The 18,084-nt window shown below is 43.3% G+C and overlaps 3 protein-coding genes across 5 annotated transcripts; 1 reads left to right on the top strand and 2 right to left on the bottom strand.

Annotated features, from left to right (window-relative positions):
* Positions 1-81: 81 nt before the first annotated feature.
* On the bottom strand, positions 82-10,708 carry LOC100273495 (ATP-dependent RNA helicase SUV3, mitochondrial). Of its 2 annotated transcripts, none has more exons than XM_008667183.4 (17): positions 10,392-10,708; positions 9,548-9,665; positions 8,969-9,090; positions 8,705-8,895; positions 8,358-8,498; positions 6,690-6,812; positions 5,604-5,681; positions 5,095-5,263; positions 4,858-4,970; positions 4,670-4,750; positions 3,042-3,107; positions 2,199-2,263; positions 2,031-2,076; positions 1,833-1,949; positions 1,399-1,490; positions 1,209-1,313; positions 82-654 (listed from the first exon to the last, which is right to left on the bottom strand). In XM_008667183.4, exons 1-17 carry the CDS (start codon positions 10,456-10,458, stop codon positions 615-617), a joined length of 1,734 nt encoding a protein of 577 aa, XP_008665405.1. In that variant the 5' UTR covers positions 10,459-10,708; the 3' UTR covers positions 82-614. The 2 variants fall into 2 exon arrangements, with proteins under 2 accessions (XP_008665405.1, XP_008665406.1); XM_008667184.4 differs by having other exon boundaries at positions 10,243-10,438.
* On the top strand, positions 10,378-13,819 carry LOC100282904 (uncharacterized). Of its 2 annotated transcripts, XM_035967276.1 has the most exons (5): positions 10,378-10,947; positions 11,048-11,180; positions 11,414-11,595; positions 11,679-11,874; positions 12,429-13,819. In XM_035967276.1, coding segments are annotated over exons 1-5 (1,524 nt in total). In that variant the 5' UTR covers positions 10,378-10,945; the 3' UTR covers positions 13,440-13,819. The 2 variants fall into 2 exon arrangements, with proteins under 2 accessions (XP_035823169.1, NP_001358816.1); NM_001371887.1 differs by having other exon boundaries at positions 10,851-11,180; positions 12,429-13,609.
* Positions 13,820-15,512: 1,693 nt separating this feature from the next.
* Positions 15,513-17,308, bottom strand: LOC100277055 (uncharacterized). Its single transcript, NM_001150723.2, has 2 exons — positions 16,715-17,308; positions 15,513-16,595 (listed from the first exon to the last, which is right to left on the bottom strand). Exon 2 carries the CDS (start codon positions 16,523-16,525, stop codon positions 15,749-15,751), a length of 777 nt encoding a protein of 258 aa, NP_001144195.2. The 5' UTR covers positions 16,526-16,595; positions 16,715-17,308; the 3' UTR covers positions 15,513-15,748.
* Positions 17,309-18,084: the final 776 nt, after the last annotated feature.

The following is an 18,084-nucleotide window of genomic DNA, read 5'->3' on the forward strand; positions in this document are numbered from 1 at the left end:
GAACCATTATTCTGCCCTCATCTTTTGGAACTCCATTTTGCAGCTCATCAGCATCGTGACACAAAAAAATCTGAAAGGATATATACAAAGGTACACACGGGCCATTAGCTATTAGTTAGTGCATGTAAAATGTCTACTAAATTGTCATTGGACACAAACATTCAGATCTTGCAATAAATAACAGCACAAGCAACATTATTTTCCCTCTTTATATACAGGATTACAGCCGCTATTGCTGCAACTCATCGAACTCAGACTAGAATGCAAGTACCGTCTGTGTACCCGTTAATACACAATCTCCGTCTCAGAAGCGGCCCTATCATGGGCTCATGGCTCTGTATTCATTATGACTTAAGACTGGAGTGTAGTTTCATTTTTGGGGAAAAAAGTCCTACTAGTCGATCACGATCTGGCTGATGGAAATGCGTGCTGCCAAATCAATCTAGATGATCACGGTTTGAGATGCGTCCACGTATATCTTCGGTCGTCCGAAGTGTAGTTCCACTTTGTGCCGGTGATCCATAACCAGTGAGGCAGAACGCAAATGCTCTGGATGGTATTGGTTCCTCAAATCTGGACTGGAAGTGGTGAGGCTCATTTCCTGTATAGTCCTTCTACTTCGGTCCTGGGTTGACTTCTTGAAAATATTTGTTCCTGTTCATTAACAACAAGATGGTTACTTGAAGAAATATTTAGAAAACCCACGGATAGAATGATGATTTTTAAAATTGAATGTAGGAACATTCTATTAGAGAGAAATATGAAAAAAAAAGAGCAAGAACAGCGTTCACAAATATATCAAGAGGTCAAGCTGGCTTCGAGACAGATGGTTCCATACATGATGCAGTGTGCAATACAGCCTACGATGTGCAAGTACCTCTAGGGAATCTAGCAATGTTCTTCAACGTTCAAGCTTTAATGCACCCCACCCCATAATACTCCCTCCGTTTTAACCGTTTCCAATTACAAATCCTTTTGAAATTTCTAGATACATAGCTTTTGCTATTCAATAGATATACATTCGTAGTCATGCAAAAGCTATGTATTTAGAAAAGCCAAAACGACTTACAATTTGAAATGGAGGGAGTAATGTATATTTTTGTTGAGTTAATTGAAGATGAAAACTATTTTGTGTAGAAGAGGTTTGCACGGTTATCCCAAACATTGAAAACAATACCGGACATTAATGAAGATTAAAGAGATCATACATTTGTGATACATCGTATTCTTGGAGCAGCTTTTGTGCTCCACCCAAAACCTTTCTTCGGTCTTGTGGCTGCCATCCAAACCTCTCCAGATATTCTTCGATCAACCTGATATTACCAGAGACAAAAAAAACTAAACAGAACTGATCCACAGAATGGCAAAAAAGAGTTCTAGATGAATATAAGAACTTACATGCTACAGATTGACTTTTGAGAGGCAGCTACTTCACGGTCTGGAAAGGAATCATCCATTCTGAAGCTTAACCACACATATAACTCTAGGACCTGAAGTGATCACCATAAAGAATTGCACTTAATCTCAATGCAACAATTTTAGAGTACTAAGAAGAATTTGTTTTCAGAAGAATGTTGACAGTATATACAGTAAATGGCTATAGACTGACAAGTTATTAAGTAACTACTACTACAACAACAAAGCCTAGTTGCAGTAGGCTACAGATGAAACCAAACATGAGACACCAGCAAAAAGGAACAAGAATAATAAAAATAAATATATACAAGGCATCAATGATTCTGATATTATTCGGGGATCTACAGCCTGCTCATATTTGAGGCATGTGAAGTTACTAACAGTAATAACTAATAATTTAGGTGCAAATAAATAACCTTGTGAACAGATTCAAGCTCCTTGAGTTGATTGTCTGTTTTAGGAACCTGTAATGTTCCAGGTGTGAATATTTCTTTAAGTCGAACAATTCCTTTCCTTGCATAATTTTCTGCAAACTGCATATTGAAGAAATTAGAAACATGTATCCTAGTTCCACAAAATATAGTAAAGAAAAATAATAGGATAGAAATGCTTGCCTGAACTAGTCCTTGGGCAGATATATCATCACTTACGTCCACCGGACTGCAATATAATCAGTTGGAAAGTAATTAGATAACAGTAGTTCACAAGAGTTGTGAAGCAAGACAATTAAAAAATACATATAAGAGGACAGATTGATACAGTATCAAAGTAATATAAATCACCTCATACAGAAGAGGTATTTATCATACAACCCAAGAGGTAAATCATCAACAATAGCAGCAACCTTCTGTTAAAACAACAAAAGGAAAAACACTTAACAAAATACTATACTTGCAACTTAACAGAAAACATACTCTACATAGTAAAGTTTGCTATTGTTATAAACTTAAGGATAATTTTTTTTTCTCGAAAAGCACAGGAGAACTACGCCTCATTATATATTAAGAAGAAACAAAGGTTTAAAGAAGACCCAGATACAAAAACCTCATGGAGGTCAGAAAACAAGAATACAAAAAACCGTCTATAGAGTCACTTATACTAACCCTCCCCACAGCTGCCCTAAGCATTAGGGAGCAGAGCCAACTACATTCAAGGCACTAGCTAGGTCTATAGCTAGGTCTAGAGAACCTAGATTTTCAGCTCCAGTCATCACCCAACATACACATTCATCTAAGAAGCTTCTCTGTAGATTGGCCAAGGAAGGGGTTCCCCATTGAAGATCACTTTGTTGCGGTGCAGCCAAACACACCACACCCCTAAAATGATGACACTGTTGAGTCCCTTTTCCCTGCCATTGGGTACTCTAAGAACCAGGCGTCTCCACCATTCCGCGAAAGAGGGTTCATCAACAGCAGGAGTAAGATGGCCCAAGCCAAAAGGAGATAAAATATTGAACCAAAACTGACAGGTAAAGATGCATGAGGCTAGGAGGTGCTGAATTGTCTCTTGATGTTTTTTCAGCAGACATTCAGTGTCTTTCTACTCAAATGATCTCATCTTGATTTTATATAGTGTTCCTTGTAGAAAATTTGACCCAATAAAGAAAAAGGTATTGGAAAAATTACCAACATATCTTCACAATCAGTAATGAAATAGTCTGGTGATAGTTTAGCCTTCTCCAAGAAACGTTCCTGCAACCCAACAAAATGAAAACTAACACACATTTTCTGACCATAAGAAGTATTAGCTGCAAAGAGCCAGAAAGCACTGATATAAATTTAGTGGGGGGAAACTAAATATGATAACAAGCTATTCAAAGATGTAAGTTAGAGTATATTGGGATATCTCCCTATATGGTAGATTATGATCTTATAATCCTGGCTTGCCTTTGTTAGAGTGGATGCACTAACCAATTCAACCTAAAAGTTAAGTTGTTGGGAGAAGGTAGGCAATGCACTATACACGTCAACACCCCCACTCACGTGTAGCCAGAGGAAGGCTGATAGGATTGTGGATCCTACTGGGGATGTCTCATAGAGAATAGGGGTGAGATGATGGAGTGGGCTGGAGATCCCGCAACGAGACACCGTGGCTAGGTGTTGCTGGCGCAGAACAGAGAGAAGGGCGGGGGCTGCAGGGCGCAGGTACTGCTGGTGCTGCGCAGAACAGAGGAGGCGAGAGGGGCTGCTGGGCGCAGGGAGCAACAATGGTTGCTTCTGCTTGATCTCCATTAGATGACCACTTACAAGTATTTATATCCCTGCTAATGCCTATCTTGATCTAAGGATAAGAGATATGAGATCACTTCTAATCCATATCCAACTAACCTGAGAAAATCTCTCATTTATATCTAACTAACCTGAGATAATCTCTTTTATTAGATAAGCCTTATCTAATCTCTCTGGCCACCTGTGACCTGTGGTCGGCACCTATAGTGGTGGCCGACCATAACAAAGGCACAAACGAGAAAATAAAGGGGTGGAGGCACAAATAAAGCCTCTATCATGATTCGAACTCGAGACCTCTAGCTCTGATACCATGTTAAAGTGGGCGTACTAATCAAAACCAATTCAACCTAAAAACTTAAGATGTTAGGAGAAGATAGACAATGCACTTATACACGTCAACAACCTTAACTCTAAGGGAGCCTTCTTGTCTTCTATGCAATGTACACCAATCTGCCCATGAGACTAAAAAATACAATCACCTATTCCACCAATTCTATTCCTCCTATACATTGTAGATAGATGAAAGGTAACTCTACTTTAATATTCTGAACAAGTCAACTCAAGGTGAGCAGCAGAAGTTTGAATAAATACCCATATACCTCAAAAGAAATGAAAAACATCGTAAAGGAAATCCAATTAATGCCAATGCAAAAGATTGTTACATATTTGCTTGAACCAACAACAACCTAAATAATTATGAAGCAGCTATAATGTTAGAAACACATGGCAACTGGGATCTGGGCGGTTTTCTCGGTCCTGCTGATGAGTTGTTTCGTTTTAGTGCAAAGCCCACGGGAGTTCTTCCCTCAGGATTGAGTTTTTATGGTGCTAGAAACTTCTGGATATTGAAAAATAGCACAGGAACTTATAGTATCCGAGCTAAACTGTTATCATAGTATCACCGCTAAGTTGTTTGTCAATTAAAACATGTAACTATGCAGTTGATAACCAGTTATAGAATCCAAAGTATGTGTTTGTATTGAGGTATTTTACACATAGCATGAGGGATGGTTTGTTTAGCTTACCAGTATAGGGTGAAAAAAGTCAGTTCCATGTAATCGTGAATACAAAGATAATAAATCAAATGTGGGAAAAAGTCCAGCACGCTGCAGAGAAACAAAGTCAGCAGTTGTGGTTGTTTGTGCTAATTATGAATTATACAAAGCTTCTTGCTGCATTCATATTGCTGGAAAGTAATGTGCAGAAAAGAGACCTCTATAATGGAGGAAGCTGATTTCAGAGACGAGTGCAGCAATGGGAGATCTTGAGGATTTAGACAGGTCACTTCTCCAACAGGGAACTTAGATCCATATCTTCCAGCCCTACCTACAGAAAGAAGGCAACATGTAAGATGTGCCTAAATTGATGATCAACAGCCTGTGAATCAAGGGAAAACAAAATGGCTTAAAGGAAACTGCTGGAGGTGAACCATAAGACGAAAATTCAATACCAGCAATCTGTTTGATTTCGGCCACAGTTAGTTCCCTGTTGCAGAAACCATCAAACTTCATCATAGTAGAGAAAATAATTCTGGAAATGTTCAGGTTAAGACCCATTCCAATAGCATCACTAGCTACTAGCACATTAAGGTCACTGGTATCATCATTGAACATTGTCGCCTGCAAGCTTAAGGAATAAGTTAATCCACACATGACCACCAGAAAGGTTAATTTCATGACCAAAAAAAGACTACAAACATGACTCAATCTTGAAATGCTGGCTAAACTATGAGCTTGTCGGTTATGAAATTAATTGCGCAAACCAAGAAAAAGCGGGTTGGCTGTGTACTTAAAAGCCCAGCATCAATACTGGATGGCCTTGTATGATTATCATTGAGTATAACCCAAGTAACATCTTACACATGCTGCTATTCATCTTAATATATGGAACGTGTGGCAGCAATGAGGCAAAAGTACAATAGTATAGTATGACACTAAATACCCAGATGTAAGCAAATACCTGCTTTGTTCGAGTTTCTGGTGGCAATGAACCATAGACCACAGAGCAAAGATGTTTTCCCTCCCTTTCAATTCTTTTCTGAATGCATGGAAAATTGCAACATAAGAAAGGTGCCAGAAACTTCATATTCACTTCATCTACTGGATATATATTTTTAATCTGTTCTCTGTAGATCAATCAATGATTTCAAGTCGTCCGACTAATCGCGATTAATCGCGATTAGTCGGGCTGGTCGGTATTTAGTGCACGATTTGGTGGACGACTCGACTAGACAACCTAGTCGTCCTAGTCGTCCGACTAATCGTCGATTAGGGCGACTAGTCGTCCGACTTGTGTGACCTGGTCGTCCTGGCTAGGGTTCAGTTATTGGGCCTTTTTTAGCCCATCAAGTTCAGGTAAGTCACAAATCACAATGAAGCAATATGTTACTTTGTTTATCCTAGTTGTTTGTTCTAATTTATATAATGTATACAGGTATATTTATATATATATATATACCTATATAAGTATAGCTACTAGTCTAGGACGACCAGGGACCGACTAGGACCGACTAGGGGTCGACTAGTCGCCCTAGTCGTCGCCTAATCGCGACTAGTCGCCTGGTCGGTCCCAAGGTTCGACCAGGCGACTAGGCGACTTGAAATCATTGAGATCAATACAAGGATGTGTTTTCAGGGTTTTATCGTGAAGACATAGGGGGAAAAGTTAGTGGGCATTGATGTGGTAAACTGGTAACTCCGTTGCTGGTCCTTGATCCTTGTGCACTGGATCAGCTCCTGGTTTAATTGGTCCATGTTTTATGGTTGTGTATTTGAATTATCTGTTTCACAGCCTTCAGTTTATATGGAGTATTCAATTTGCAAGGCTTGTGAAAAGCATACGGAAAAAACGTACTTTGATGGTTGCTAAATAGAAACAACTATTCTCATATATCCGATTTTGCTCATTTCTTAGGTTTTACTGTATTTTATGTTTTTCAAGAATTTTGAAGGACATTTTATGTTTATTTCTTAGATATGTGGAGTACATCATGCAAATGCTTGATATATGAAGCAATACTGCAATGGCCAGTTCAACCATACCAACCTTGAGTTTATAAATTCCACGTCTTGAGAATGATACTAAACAATCTCCTGCCTTGATGTTAGAGAAAGACCCAAGTGGAGATTTCAGAGGAACCAAAGGAGATAGTCTCTCATAATATTGAACCTGCTCAACAACATAGGATCTGTTAAATTTGGATATTTTCCTGATAACATTTTGTTACATGCTTGCATCAGTACTTAATCATTATCAAGGAAAGAAAAGGACTCCCTCCATTCCAAACTATAATTAATTTTGACGCTTTTCTAGATACATAAATTTACCATGCATATAGATAGACACTGATGTCTACATACATCTAGAAAAGCCAGAACGACTTATAATTTAGAAGGGGGGGGGGTATTACGCAGAACAACAAATTCATCTGAGCAACAGAGCAAGGACAAAGACCTCTGCAATCCACTTCGACATTCTTTGCATATACAAAACAACAGCATAATAGCATATCACCAACCAGGGGTGCATAAGACTGCACGTTACCAGATGGTTTTACTCTGTAGTTGTGATTTTTACAACAGTCGACATTTATTAGTGTTAAATCAGCACACGAAAGTACTGCATTGATAAATATTTTCTTAGAAAGATTTTAAACATATTAAAATTGATAATAGTGGTTAGAACTTGCATTTGGAGAATGTAGCAATGTCCAATTGTCCATGCCACTAAAAAACTCGGCCGGGGAGGGAAAGACCGCCCTCCCGGTATTATATTAAGAAGAGACCGAAACAATGGTCCCGGCCGAGAAAATCCCCGAACCCTGGCCCCCCATCACTAACGGGCCGGCGTCAACTGTCCACTCTGCAACGGCCCAACCGGAGGGTGGCGCACAGGACATTGTAACCCGAGAGCGGATGGGACACAGCGAGGGGATTTTTTTAACCAAGCCTGAAAATTCGCTCCCGAAGGGAATCGAACCCAGGACTTGGAGGTGCTACTCGGAAGTCCTTAGCCACTAGGCTAGAAGCCCTTTCGCATTGTCCATGCCACTTACACAGGAGGTGTTAGACAAGATAGTTACAATCTAAGGCTCTGTTTGGAGCTCCTAAGAAAAATGAGATTCAAACACTAAACTATCTATCCAACCCCTACAAATTAGAGATTTTCACTATGTGAAAGCAATAATCATCATGAGAATTATTCAAACAACCCTCATTTGTTTAATCTAGAATCCAGATTCCATATCACTATCTAGAATCAATATAAGAATGAGATCCAAACACGGCCTAAGTAGGGTAAGGGCCTAATTGAGTAGTATGACAAATGGTGTTATGCACAAAATATGATACTCAAAATATATAAATGTGAACGAAACCGTATTTTAGTATGTGACAGTGCCAGAAAAGTGCTGCATTTCTTAAGCCAGAGTGGAGAGAATTTGAAACACTTAAGCTTAAGTCAGCTAAGGCTTGCAAGATACAGATATTGTTATTGTTTCATCACATAATAGGTTACTACATCATATCTCTTTCTTGTACAAAAAACTGTCTGTCGATGTCAAGAAATCTAACTTCATAATGGAAGAATACTGGCAGAGTAACATGGCTGTCAACCTTAACACACTTCAAATTCACAACGACCATAATGGACAAAAAAATAATATATAAGTCCTCAATAGCAGTATTGTCCATTTGGTTACTAAATCTAGATTACCGTAACTACATCACCAGTAGCTTCAAGAATTCGCTGGATAAGGGGAACAGCAGCTGGGTCACCGCAGACATGAAGTTCATCTGAACAAAGTCCCAGAAGTGCACGTGTGAACGAATAACCCCTTGATTTACAGCCAACCATCTATTCCATGGAATAATACAAAATTAGAATGATGGAGTATTCCAAATAACTATTTATTGACAATGAGAAACACAATTGTTTTATCATTTATTAAAAAATAAAATCAAATTCACAAGCCTCTAACTTACTATCTGTAGTTATTTACATACATATCTAATATCACATCCTGGTAGTCTACAGATCAGTGTTAGTGTTACTTTAAGTACCTGAATTTCATCAATAACAGCACATTGATAGTTAGTTGTCATATCAGCCATCTCAACTGTCACTGAGCTATGTTTTGCACCTTCAATTTCATTCCTTTCTTGTCCAGTAATCAGGTTACAAGGGACGTTAACTTTGTTTAACCTTTGGGCTACCTCTCTTGCTAACAATCTCAGAGGTCCACAGTACACACCTACAAAATTTGAAGAGAACTCAGCAACCATGATAACAGTACGTTCTTTAGTACAGGATGGTCAAAATAGTACCTGAAGAGCTTGCTTCTAGCCTCTTGAGAGCACTATAAGTTTTCCCACTATTTGTAGGGCCAACATGTAAAAACACATTACGCTTCTTTTCTCGAGCTTTCGGGTACCACATATGAGGATGCCTGTTGTCCAAAGTAGCACACAGCTTAATTGAAGTTTACATGGGAAAATAAATGAGAAGATAGTATGCTGCACGCTAGCATGCGAAAAAAAACCTTTAGGTTCACATTACCCTTTCAGCATAGACATTGGACCATTCCAATAAAAGAAAAGGCATGATCATTGCTAGGGAGAACTAAATGAACTACAATATAAGTGCATCCCGGTCCCGGTTATTTTGAACTGTACACATAATTCAAGCCAGTAATAATAACTAACTATGAATTGGACTTCATTTTTTTGTTATAGTGAATAATGCTGGGTCACAGCATCCCAGACTGGAAGGTTAGTTAGGGGTAAAGAAATGGATTGTGTTGAATGTATGGTACAAAATGCATGAAATTTATGCACCCAAATTTGAATATGCATGGAAAAGGCTTGAATTTTACACAGGTCAACAGGATACATATTGATTCTTACGTCAGATCAGTCAAATCAAACTTCCCAGAATTATGGTAGGTCCTCCAAAATCTCAAACTAGTAGAATTCACCTTTGAGTGTAGATCGGAATTGGAAAAAAGGCCACTAGTATATACAGCTGTACAGAGCATGGAGCTTTGTTAGACAGAAAAACAATTCAGATATGTAAGAACAATGTCTAATGAATAGAACCACCAGATGCTTTGACACTGGAACAAGGTGAAGTACTAAAGCAAATATTTAAGCACATCAGAATGTCATGCCAGCGTGGTTAAATAGCTGGGCGTGTAATTTTTACTTTCTTTCTCTCTTTTCCTTTATCCTTTTTCATAATGTCTGTAAATAAAATTTTTGCTCTTTAATCTATCCAGTAGAGGAGCCCTCACCCCCTCCTGTTACCATCAAAAAAAAATCAAGCACAATACAAAGAAGTACGAAACAATAGCATAACCATGATGCAACACTGTGCTGTCCATTCCATACATGTCATACATACACCATAATTAGGACCACAATTTCTTGTTCCTAGTATTATAAATTTCTCCAGAGCTATGGTATATTCATCAAAAGAGAAAAGAAAACAACAATCACAACCCAGCAGGAAAAGTATCGCCTTTTCCAACTGCTCATTTATGCAATCAGATATGAAACACAACATAGTTATGCTACTGATAACCTGCGAATAGAGACTATACCACCACTGTTCGGTAATGTCTGCAGTAGGCGCGCTTGGTTTTGGCATTCTACCGAACACATGGCACCCGACCCCAACCAAAAGAACAAACAAACCAACCAGCTATCATACGCAACGCCCAAGGATCCAACCGCTCAAGGCAGTACGAACCATTTCGGCATGAGACCGCGTGGGGCGACGAGAGCGCCCTCTGCCGCAACAGGACGGCAACCGCCATTATATCTGATCTTCCTTTTCCCCTATCTCTATGTCACTCACTTCCCTCCGCGACGCAGCACGGTTCAGACTCGACGACAGCGAGGCGCCCGGGCAAACGACAGGGTTCGGCCGTTCGGGGAGACGGAAACAGCCGAACAATGCGCCTGTGGGGTAGGTGTGGAGGACGCAGCGGCCGATACTTTCGCCGGAAAGCGAGGCAGCGGAGGAAGCGGAGAAGAAACTATGCGTGGCCCCCAAGCCCGGAATATTCCTTACGAACCATCGGACCCAAAGGGCCATGTTTTGGGCTTGGGCCAAAGGCCCATGTACGGGCCCACGCTATCTAGCACGAGTCCAAGTCCACTTGCAGGCCCGGACGCCGCCTCCGCTCTCGTCTTCCTCTTTCTTCTAGTTTCGTCTAGTCTTCAAGGAAGACCGGAACCGAGGCGCCCTGGCCGAGAACTGGAGCCACCGGACGCACGGCTGCTGCCGAAATCCACGGGAGAATGTTTGGAATCCTTCAACTCGGCAGCTAACGCAGTTTATTTCTTCTTTGCTGTTTGCCTGACACGAGGGGTCGCTTTGCTGTTGTTGCCGGGTGTGTGCAGGACGATGGTCGAGGCCGAGGCTGGTAGGGCGGCGATCCGGCGCGCCCTGCGGTCGCTGAAACGGAGGCATCTCGCCGAGGAAGGGGCGCACAGCCCGGCCATCGAGGCGCTAACCCGTCCCTTCGCCGCCCACGTGAGGCCAATCTCTTATTCTCCTCTCCCTACTTTTCCCAATCTTGCACTTTACTCCTCCCCTGTTTGATCGTACTTTGAAGTCTGCAAACGAATGTGTGTCACTGATCATATTACTTAGCCTACTGATTTCAACTGTTTGTATCGCCAGGATATCCCGAATTTTTTTCGAGAATTTTGGACGGTAATTTGGGTGTTTAGTGAAGGAGAGGTTGTTTTGTTAACTCCTTGTAGGCTTTGGAGTGGAAGGAGAAGGCTGAGAAGCATGAGTTAGAGCTGCAGCAATGCTACAAGGCGCAATCCCGGCTCTCTGAGCAGCTTGTGACTGAGATAGAAGAAGGTAAAGTATCAAAAGCACTGCTCAAAGAGAAGGAAGCGATGGTTACAAGTTTGCAGGCTGAACTTGAGAAGACAAGGTATTAAATGTGATTTATTTTTGCTAATCTTGGTCACAGTTGTGGACAACATGGTACTTAGCACTTGTGCAAAACTTCTTCAGCGAAGAGAATGTACAACTAAAGCAGTCGCTTGACGAAAAAATAAAAGCCTTAGATCTTCTCATTCAAGAGCATCAGACAGTGAAATCCGAGCTTGAACAAGCATTGACGAAACTAAAAGCTGCAGAGGATGAGAACCAAAATCTGGTTGATCGATGGATGCTAGAGAAGATGAAGGATGCCGAGAGGCTCAATGAGGTACCTTATTTTCCTTCTATTGCTAAAAATGCAGGTTTGCAATATGTGATATCTGAAATAAGGGACTTTCCAAGCATTATGCTTGTGGCTTGCCTACTGAGCCTGGTAGACAAATTAACTTTACCTATTGCCAATGTATATTCCTTTATCATAATTCATAATTGCAATTATACTCTAATAACCAATGGAGAATTTTAGATACATCAAAACATGGATGCTTATCATACCATAATGATACAAACAACAGTACGGGCTCTTTTGAAACAAAGGAAAATTTCCTGAATCCTGCGTTTTTCCTGTGTTTTTGAACTAATTCCTGTGAAATTCCTATATCATTCATATAAAATTCCTGCGTTCCAAAGGAGAATATTTCTCTTGGTAGAATTTTGTTAATTTAATTCTATAATTTGCGTTGATTGCCGAAGTGTATCCTTGTAAGTGACCTTCTTACACCAGCCTTGAAATATCTGCCCCATATTTAAGCTAAAAACTGTACCCATATAACACTTGCATGTATAAGTTAGTGCTTTAATGGTTGTAAAATAATTGTCTAGGCCAATGCGATGTATGAGGAGATGGTTCTAAAGCTAAAGACAGCTGGAGTTGGTGGTATACAACTTAATGCACAGCAAGAAACTGATGGCATCATACGGCGTTCTGAAGCTGGTTACATAGAAACGCCAATCCCATCAACATGCACAATAACTATCCGTGCTCATGATGGTGGGTGTGGAGCTTTGATGTTTGAGCATAACTCAGACAAGCTAATTAGTGGGGGTCAGGATCAAACTGTTAAGATATGGGGTGCATCTACTGGCGCTTTGACCGCCACCCTACATGGTTGCTTGGGGTCTGTTAATGATCTTGCCGTGACCAACGATAACAAGTTTGTGATCGCTGCCTGTAGCTCCAACAAGCTGTTTGTGTGGGAAGTCAGTGGGGGACGTCCTCGCCACACGCTGACTGGTCACACGAAAAATGTTTCTTCTGTTGATGCAAGCTGGGTGAAGAGCTTTGTTGTTGCTAGTTCATCCAGTGACCGTACTATCAAGGTTTGGGATCTACAGACAGGTTTCTGCAAGAGCACCATAATGTCCGCGAGCAACCCCAACTCGCTAGCTTTCATCGATGGTGACACCATCTGTTCGGGTCACAGGGATGGGAATCTTCGGCTGTGGGATATCCGCAGTGGGAAATGCACCACACAGATAGCTGCTCATCTGGATGTCACCTCGGTCTGCGTGTCACGGAGCAGGAATTTCGTTCTTACAAGTGGGAGAGATAACGTGCACAACCTTTTTGATGTTAGAACGCTGGAGATTTGTGGAACATTCAGGGCCATGGGCAACAGAGTGGTGAGCAGCTGGGGCAAACCTTCTATTAGCCCCGACGAAAACTGCATCGCTGCTGGTTCTTCTGATGGATCTGTTTACATATGGTCGAGGCTGAAGAATGGAACGCCGACCATCCTAGAGGGTCATTCTTCACCCGTCCTGGCAAGTGCATGGTGCGGACTAGGAGCTCTTGCTACCTCCGACAGGAACCATATCTATATCTGGTCTTGAGAGATGTACAATTTCATCAAGGCGTGGAAACTGGAGAGTTTCGCATCATCAGTATGCTAATATGTGTTCTCTTCATTTCTTGATGACACTAGTTTTCATGTGATTATGTGAACGGATTAACTGGTTCTGATTTCTGAACGTTGTAAATATCAGAAGTGATTGTTCATCGTAGTGATGACTACTTCAGTTCGCCATATGTGTGATGGTTTGCAAGGTTTTGATGGCTGAAATTTCTTGGTATTGACGGCTCAGGTTTGCTGTTATTTTAAGGGTAAACTTTTGGGACACCAGTCAAACAACATTGACTTGGGAATAGTTTTGAATGTTAATTTTGCTTCAATTATTAATTTATTAAGTACTACATGATCCTTGTGTTCTGCTGAGTTGGGATGTTCTGGCCTTACCTTACCTATATTTGTATAGTTAAGTCGGGGTGGCAATGGAACATCTGCAGAAAGTTACACTTGTTCTTCATATTTATTTTTTGTTCTGTCTAGTGTATGTGTTGTGGGTGGGGGTTCAAATACAGGCGTAATTACTTGAAACTTTATCCAAAGAAGCTTTGTCTACAGTGTGCTGCCTGCACTCCATTCAGGAGAGAGATCAATTAATCCACCTGTACTGTACTTGTTCGGCACTGACTTTAATAGAGGATGTGCAGTGGAGACAGGATGCCACCATGAGGCCATGAAGCCGGTCAAAATGAGCACATCAGTTGCTGCTGAGTTCATGCACGGAACGTGCACAGCCAGGTATGTCTGTACTTGTTCTAGGTGCACAACATTAATTTTGAAGAACACGAGCTATATGTTCCAAACTCCAAATTTACGTCAGGACAAAAAAGGTCCGGAAGAGCTGCATACTTGAGAAGCTGGTCAACACCATTTACCCCCACCCACCAAAAAAAAGTTGATCGACACCAGTGCATGATAATGACATGTACTGTGAATCAGTGATGGGTGTTGTTGCCAAAACTTGATTATCCTTACACAAATACAAAAATGAAAAATAAAATGCACCGCCGAGTCACCAACCTTTGAAAAGGCAGTACTAAGGGCTATCTTCAGCCGTTCTTCTATTGCGGTTCTTCTATTGCATTTCTTATCGTAACTTTTATTTCAAACTCCACTATATAAATAATGTTATCTACAATGTAAAAAATATTTTACACAACTATATGCTGCTGACACAGACTAAGCTAGTGAAACTATTTTATTTTACAAGAATTCCGCAGCACAACTGAGGCTAAAACCCGTAAAAAAAATGAGACCTATCATCATGAATATGATGATGGCCTGCAAGAAAGTGAGAGGTTTCAATGCTCAGCCTCAGCCCTCAGGCAATGCCCGTCACACCAGGCCATGAGCGGTAGAGCTGACAGCGTGATACGTAACAGTCACTAGAAAATAAGAAAGAAAACGGGCGTCAGTTTCAAATCAGTCGGCGTCACGGAAAGGAAGCTTGACAGGGGAACCGAAACACTCCCGGGGATGAGATCAGATGAGACCAAACGGGCCGAGCAGAGAAGGAATCAGGCCCCACGGGCGGGGCCCCCGAATGCGACGAGGCACCGCTCAAGTGGGCGCTGGGCGCATCCGCCCCACAGGCCCGCCCGATGGATCGTCTGGTCTGGGTGAGCAGGGCTCGCCACAAGAGACACCAATCATTCAGCTCTTCTCCTTCTCCATGGGGTTCATTCACGCCGCAAGAAACCCACCAATGATTGGGGGACTCGCCTCACCCAGGGGCCAGGGCATGCAGCAGTAGCATGCTCTCATATGATAAACTGGTAGGAGTAGTATGGTTTCATTGTTTTAATGCAGGATTCGTTGGAAAATGGTCTGAGTTCTTGCCAGGATTGGGGAGATTATAGACGTTCTGAGCTACTGTCAGAACTTGAATTGCTCTGAAGTTATGTTATTAGTCAGGGTCGATCTGACATTCTCATTGTGCTGGTTGCAGAAACCGAGTTTGGACTTTGGAGACGAAATTTATCAGAGAGCAGTTCAGTTCAGCCACTGGGAGCTAGTTTTCAGCCTGTGAAAAATTTGCAGCTTTTTTGTCTAGTAGTAATAACAACGTAATGAAATTTTATATCACAGCTTCAGCTCAACCTGAACAAAACATCTAGTACACATCATCTGATCAAGGAAACAACTATGATCATCTGATCAGATGGAAACGGAGCAACCGATACAATACCGCAACATGAAGGCTGAACTTAATACTAGCACTCAGCAAACTCGGTTTCTTTACCTACTAGGCATCAGTCTACGCGCACGCTCGTGGATGGATGTGGATGGGATCATTCACAGGCTGAAGAAGCCCCGGTCGCCGCGCGCCGGCAGATTGATCTGCCGCGGCGAGCTGTCCTCCCTCTCCGCCGCGGCGTCGGCGCCGGCGCCGGCGCCGCCCTCCACGACGCGGTCGCCGAAGATGTGCACCGTCCTCGGGTTAGGCCCGCGGGAGATGACGCACGTGTAGTCCTCCGACGACGGCTCTATCTCCCACGGGTCGGCCGGCGCCGGCGCCGTGGCCTCGCGGCCGCGGAGGGGCAGCCACGAGCTCCTGTTCTTGACGCCGAACTCGACGCGGCGGTCCAGGGAGCACGATCTGGCCAGCGAGCACGACGACGGCGTCGCCGCGAGGACGATCCGCTCCTGCTGCTGCTGCTGGTGGTGGTGGTCGCTGCAGTCCAGCGCGTCCGCGAGACCGTTGTTGTCCCGCGCCCGCCACGGCGGGCGGCGCTTGCCGGCGCCGTCCGTGCCCGGCACGAAGGCCGCCGCCGCGTCGAGCACGGAGGTTGGGCTCATGGAGAAGGCCGTCTGGGGCTCGGCGTCCGGCGCGGGGCTCTTGGCGAAGGCGACGGTGCCGGCGGGCAGGGAAGAAGAGTGCAGCAGCCTCGGGGAGGCGAACAGGGCACGCGCGGTCGCACTCTTGCTGCTGGCGGCGGCGGCCCCGTCCCCGGCCCCGCCACTGTCACCGTCGCATGGACTGGTCGACGATCTCGCGGACTGACCGGGGACGTGGCTCCTCTGCGCGCCGGCGCTGCTGTTCATCGACCTCGATCTCCGCCGCAGGATCATCTCCTGGATCTTCGATCTCAAGAACACGCCTACAGCACCGGACCAAGAATCCAAGACCCTACACGACGCTCTGCGCGGACAGAAGGTATAGCACAAAAGAAGCGTCAACTCGCGATGTTCGTTTGAAGTGGTCGGGTTGCAGAGTAAGAAGTGATCTTTAACGAATTCCCGGCCTGATCTCGGTTCTACCTTTCGGTTAGGTGGAGTAGATCGAAGCAGCAGCTATCAGGAGACACCGAGTGCCATGAGAGATGCAACGCCGTGGACGGGGCGGAGAGCTTAAGTACGCAGCGCGAGAGCCAACCAAAGCCTCAGAGGTGCACTCAAACGCAACTGCAAGCCCGGGGGGAGAAGCAAAATGGGACCTCGCGAACCTGAAAAGATCCTGAAGACACCGGGCATCAACTGATCATCTTGTTTGTAGATCGTAGTAGTGTGCCTTGCTACTGCACCTCAACCAAAATTTTAAGAGCTCAATTGCTAGTTACAGTGACACAATGGAGAGAGAGAGAGAGAGAGAGAGAGAGAGAGAGAGAGTGAGTGTGTGTGTGTGTGAGGGGGGCAATGAGGAGGGGTGAGGGTGTGGTGATCTACTGATCTTAAAGAAGGCTCTCCCTCTCCTCCCCAGCCCCCACCGGTGATGTCAGTGTTGGTTTGTGTGTGCGCGCGTTTTCAAAGGGCAGGCAGGTCCTTATCTTCATCATCACTGCACTGCCCATCTCTTTCTCTGCCCTCGCAACGCAGCTCGATCTTGAGCTCCTTGCGTTGTGTGTTACCTTACCGTCCGCGGCTCATGCTCTGGCGTTGGAGCCCATGCACGGCAGCGGTAAATTCCGGGTCCGCTGGCGCGTAGATTTGCTGTCGACCAGTGCTTGGCAGGCCCAGCAGCAAAATCTTGTCCTCTCCTGCTCAAGCTCAACAGATGATCCAATGATTGAGTTCGTTGAACGGCCGGGTCCGTATTTTTCTTGCAGGAGCACAGAGCAACCCTCAAACGCAGGTAGATCATGCAACTGGCTAGATCGCCCGTCAACATAAGGCCAAGGAACTAGTGGTGTCCGTAAGTAAAAAAGATAAGTTTTTAAAGAGCCTGAAACGCATGGGTTTCATGCGAATCTCTCACAGCTCACTTGATTCTAACCCCGAAGAGAGCAGATGCTGGTAGCTAGAGTGACTGACTTAAAAACTGATCAGCCTAACACATAGTGCTGCTAAGTTTATCTCAAAGATCCTGTCCATTAGGCAGGCAGGTTGGCTTACGTCCTCTTTGGCAGGATTCTGGTTTCTCCAGAGACGGTGAAGACAGCATTTTTATAGTTTTGAGTTTTTAGATTAAAATGACTTCAACTTCATCACTTTTTGGTTGGTTTGACTTGACAAACCATTTTCATATGTGAAGCTCCTTTATAAGGCTCTCTCTCCAACAATTGCTTTTATACATCTCCCCTTATTTTTACTTTCTAATGTATTTTACTAACTTCCTCTAACATATTATACTCCTAGGTATAGTTCGTCTCCAATAATTTCCCCTGTACAACTCCCCCTACACTATAACTCAT

The sequence above is a fragment of the Zea mays genome, chromosome 1, assembly GCF_902167145.1.
Source record: "Zea mays cultivar B73 chromosome 1, Zm-B73-REFERENCE-NAM-5.0, whole genome shotgun sequence".
In the NCBI taxonomy this organism is placed as follows: Eukaryota; Viridiplantae; Streptophyta; class Magnoliopsida; order Poales; family Poaceae; genus Zea; species Zea mays.

Coding starts and splice junctions, on each gene's coding strand:
- LOC100273495 (XM_008667183.4), bottom strand. CDS start 10,458: ATGGCGGTTGCCGTCCTGTTGCGGCAGAGGGCGCTCTCGTCGCCCCAC. Junction 8,896..8,968: donor GCTAGAAGCAAGCTCTTCAG/GTACTATTTTGA, acceptor CAAATTTTGTAG/GTGTGTACTGTGGACCTCTG. Junction 2,077..2,198: donor AAATACCTCTTCTGTATGAG/GTGATTTATATT, acceptor ATTATATTGCAG/TCCGGTGGACGTAAGTGATG.
- LOC100282904 (XM_035967276.1), top strand. Junction 11,181..11,413: donor CCCGTCCCTTCGCCGCCCAC/GTGAGGCCAATC, acceptor AACTCCTTGTAG/GCTTTGGAGTGGAAGGAGAA. Junction 11,596..11,678: donor GCTGAACTTGAGAAGACAAG/GTATTAAATGTG, acceptor AAACTTCTTCAG/CGAAGAGAATGTACAACTAA.
- LOC100277055 (NM_001150723.2), bottom strand. CDS start 16,525: ATGATCCTGCGGCGGAGATCGAGGTCGATGAACAGCAGCGCCGGCGCG.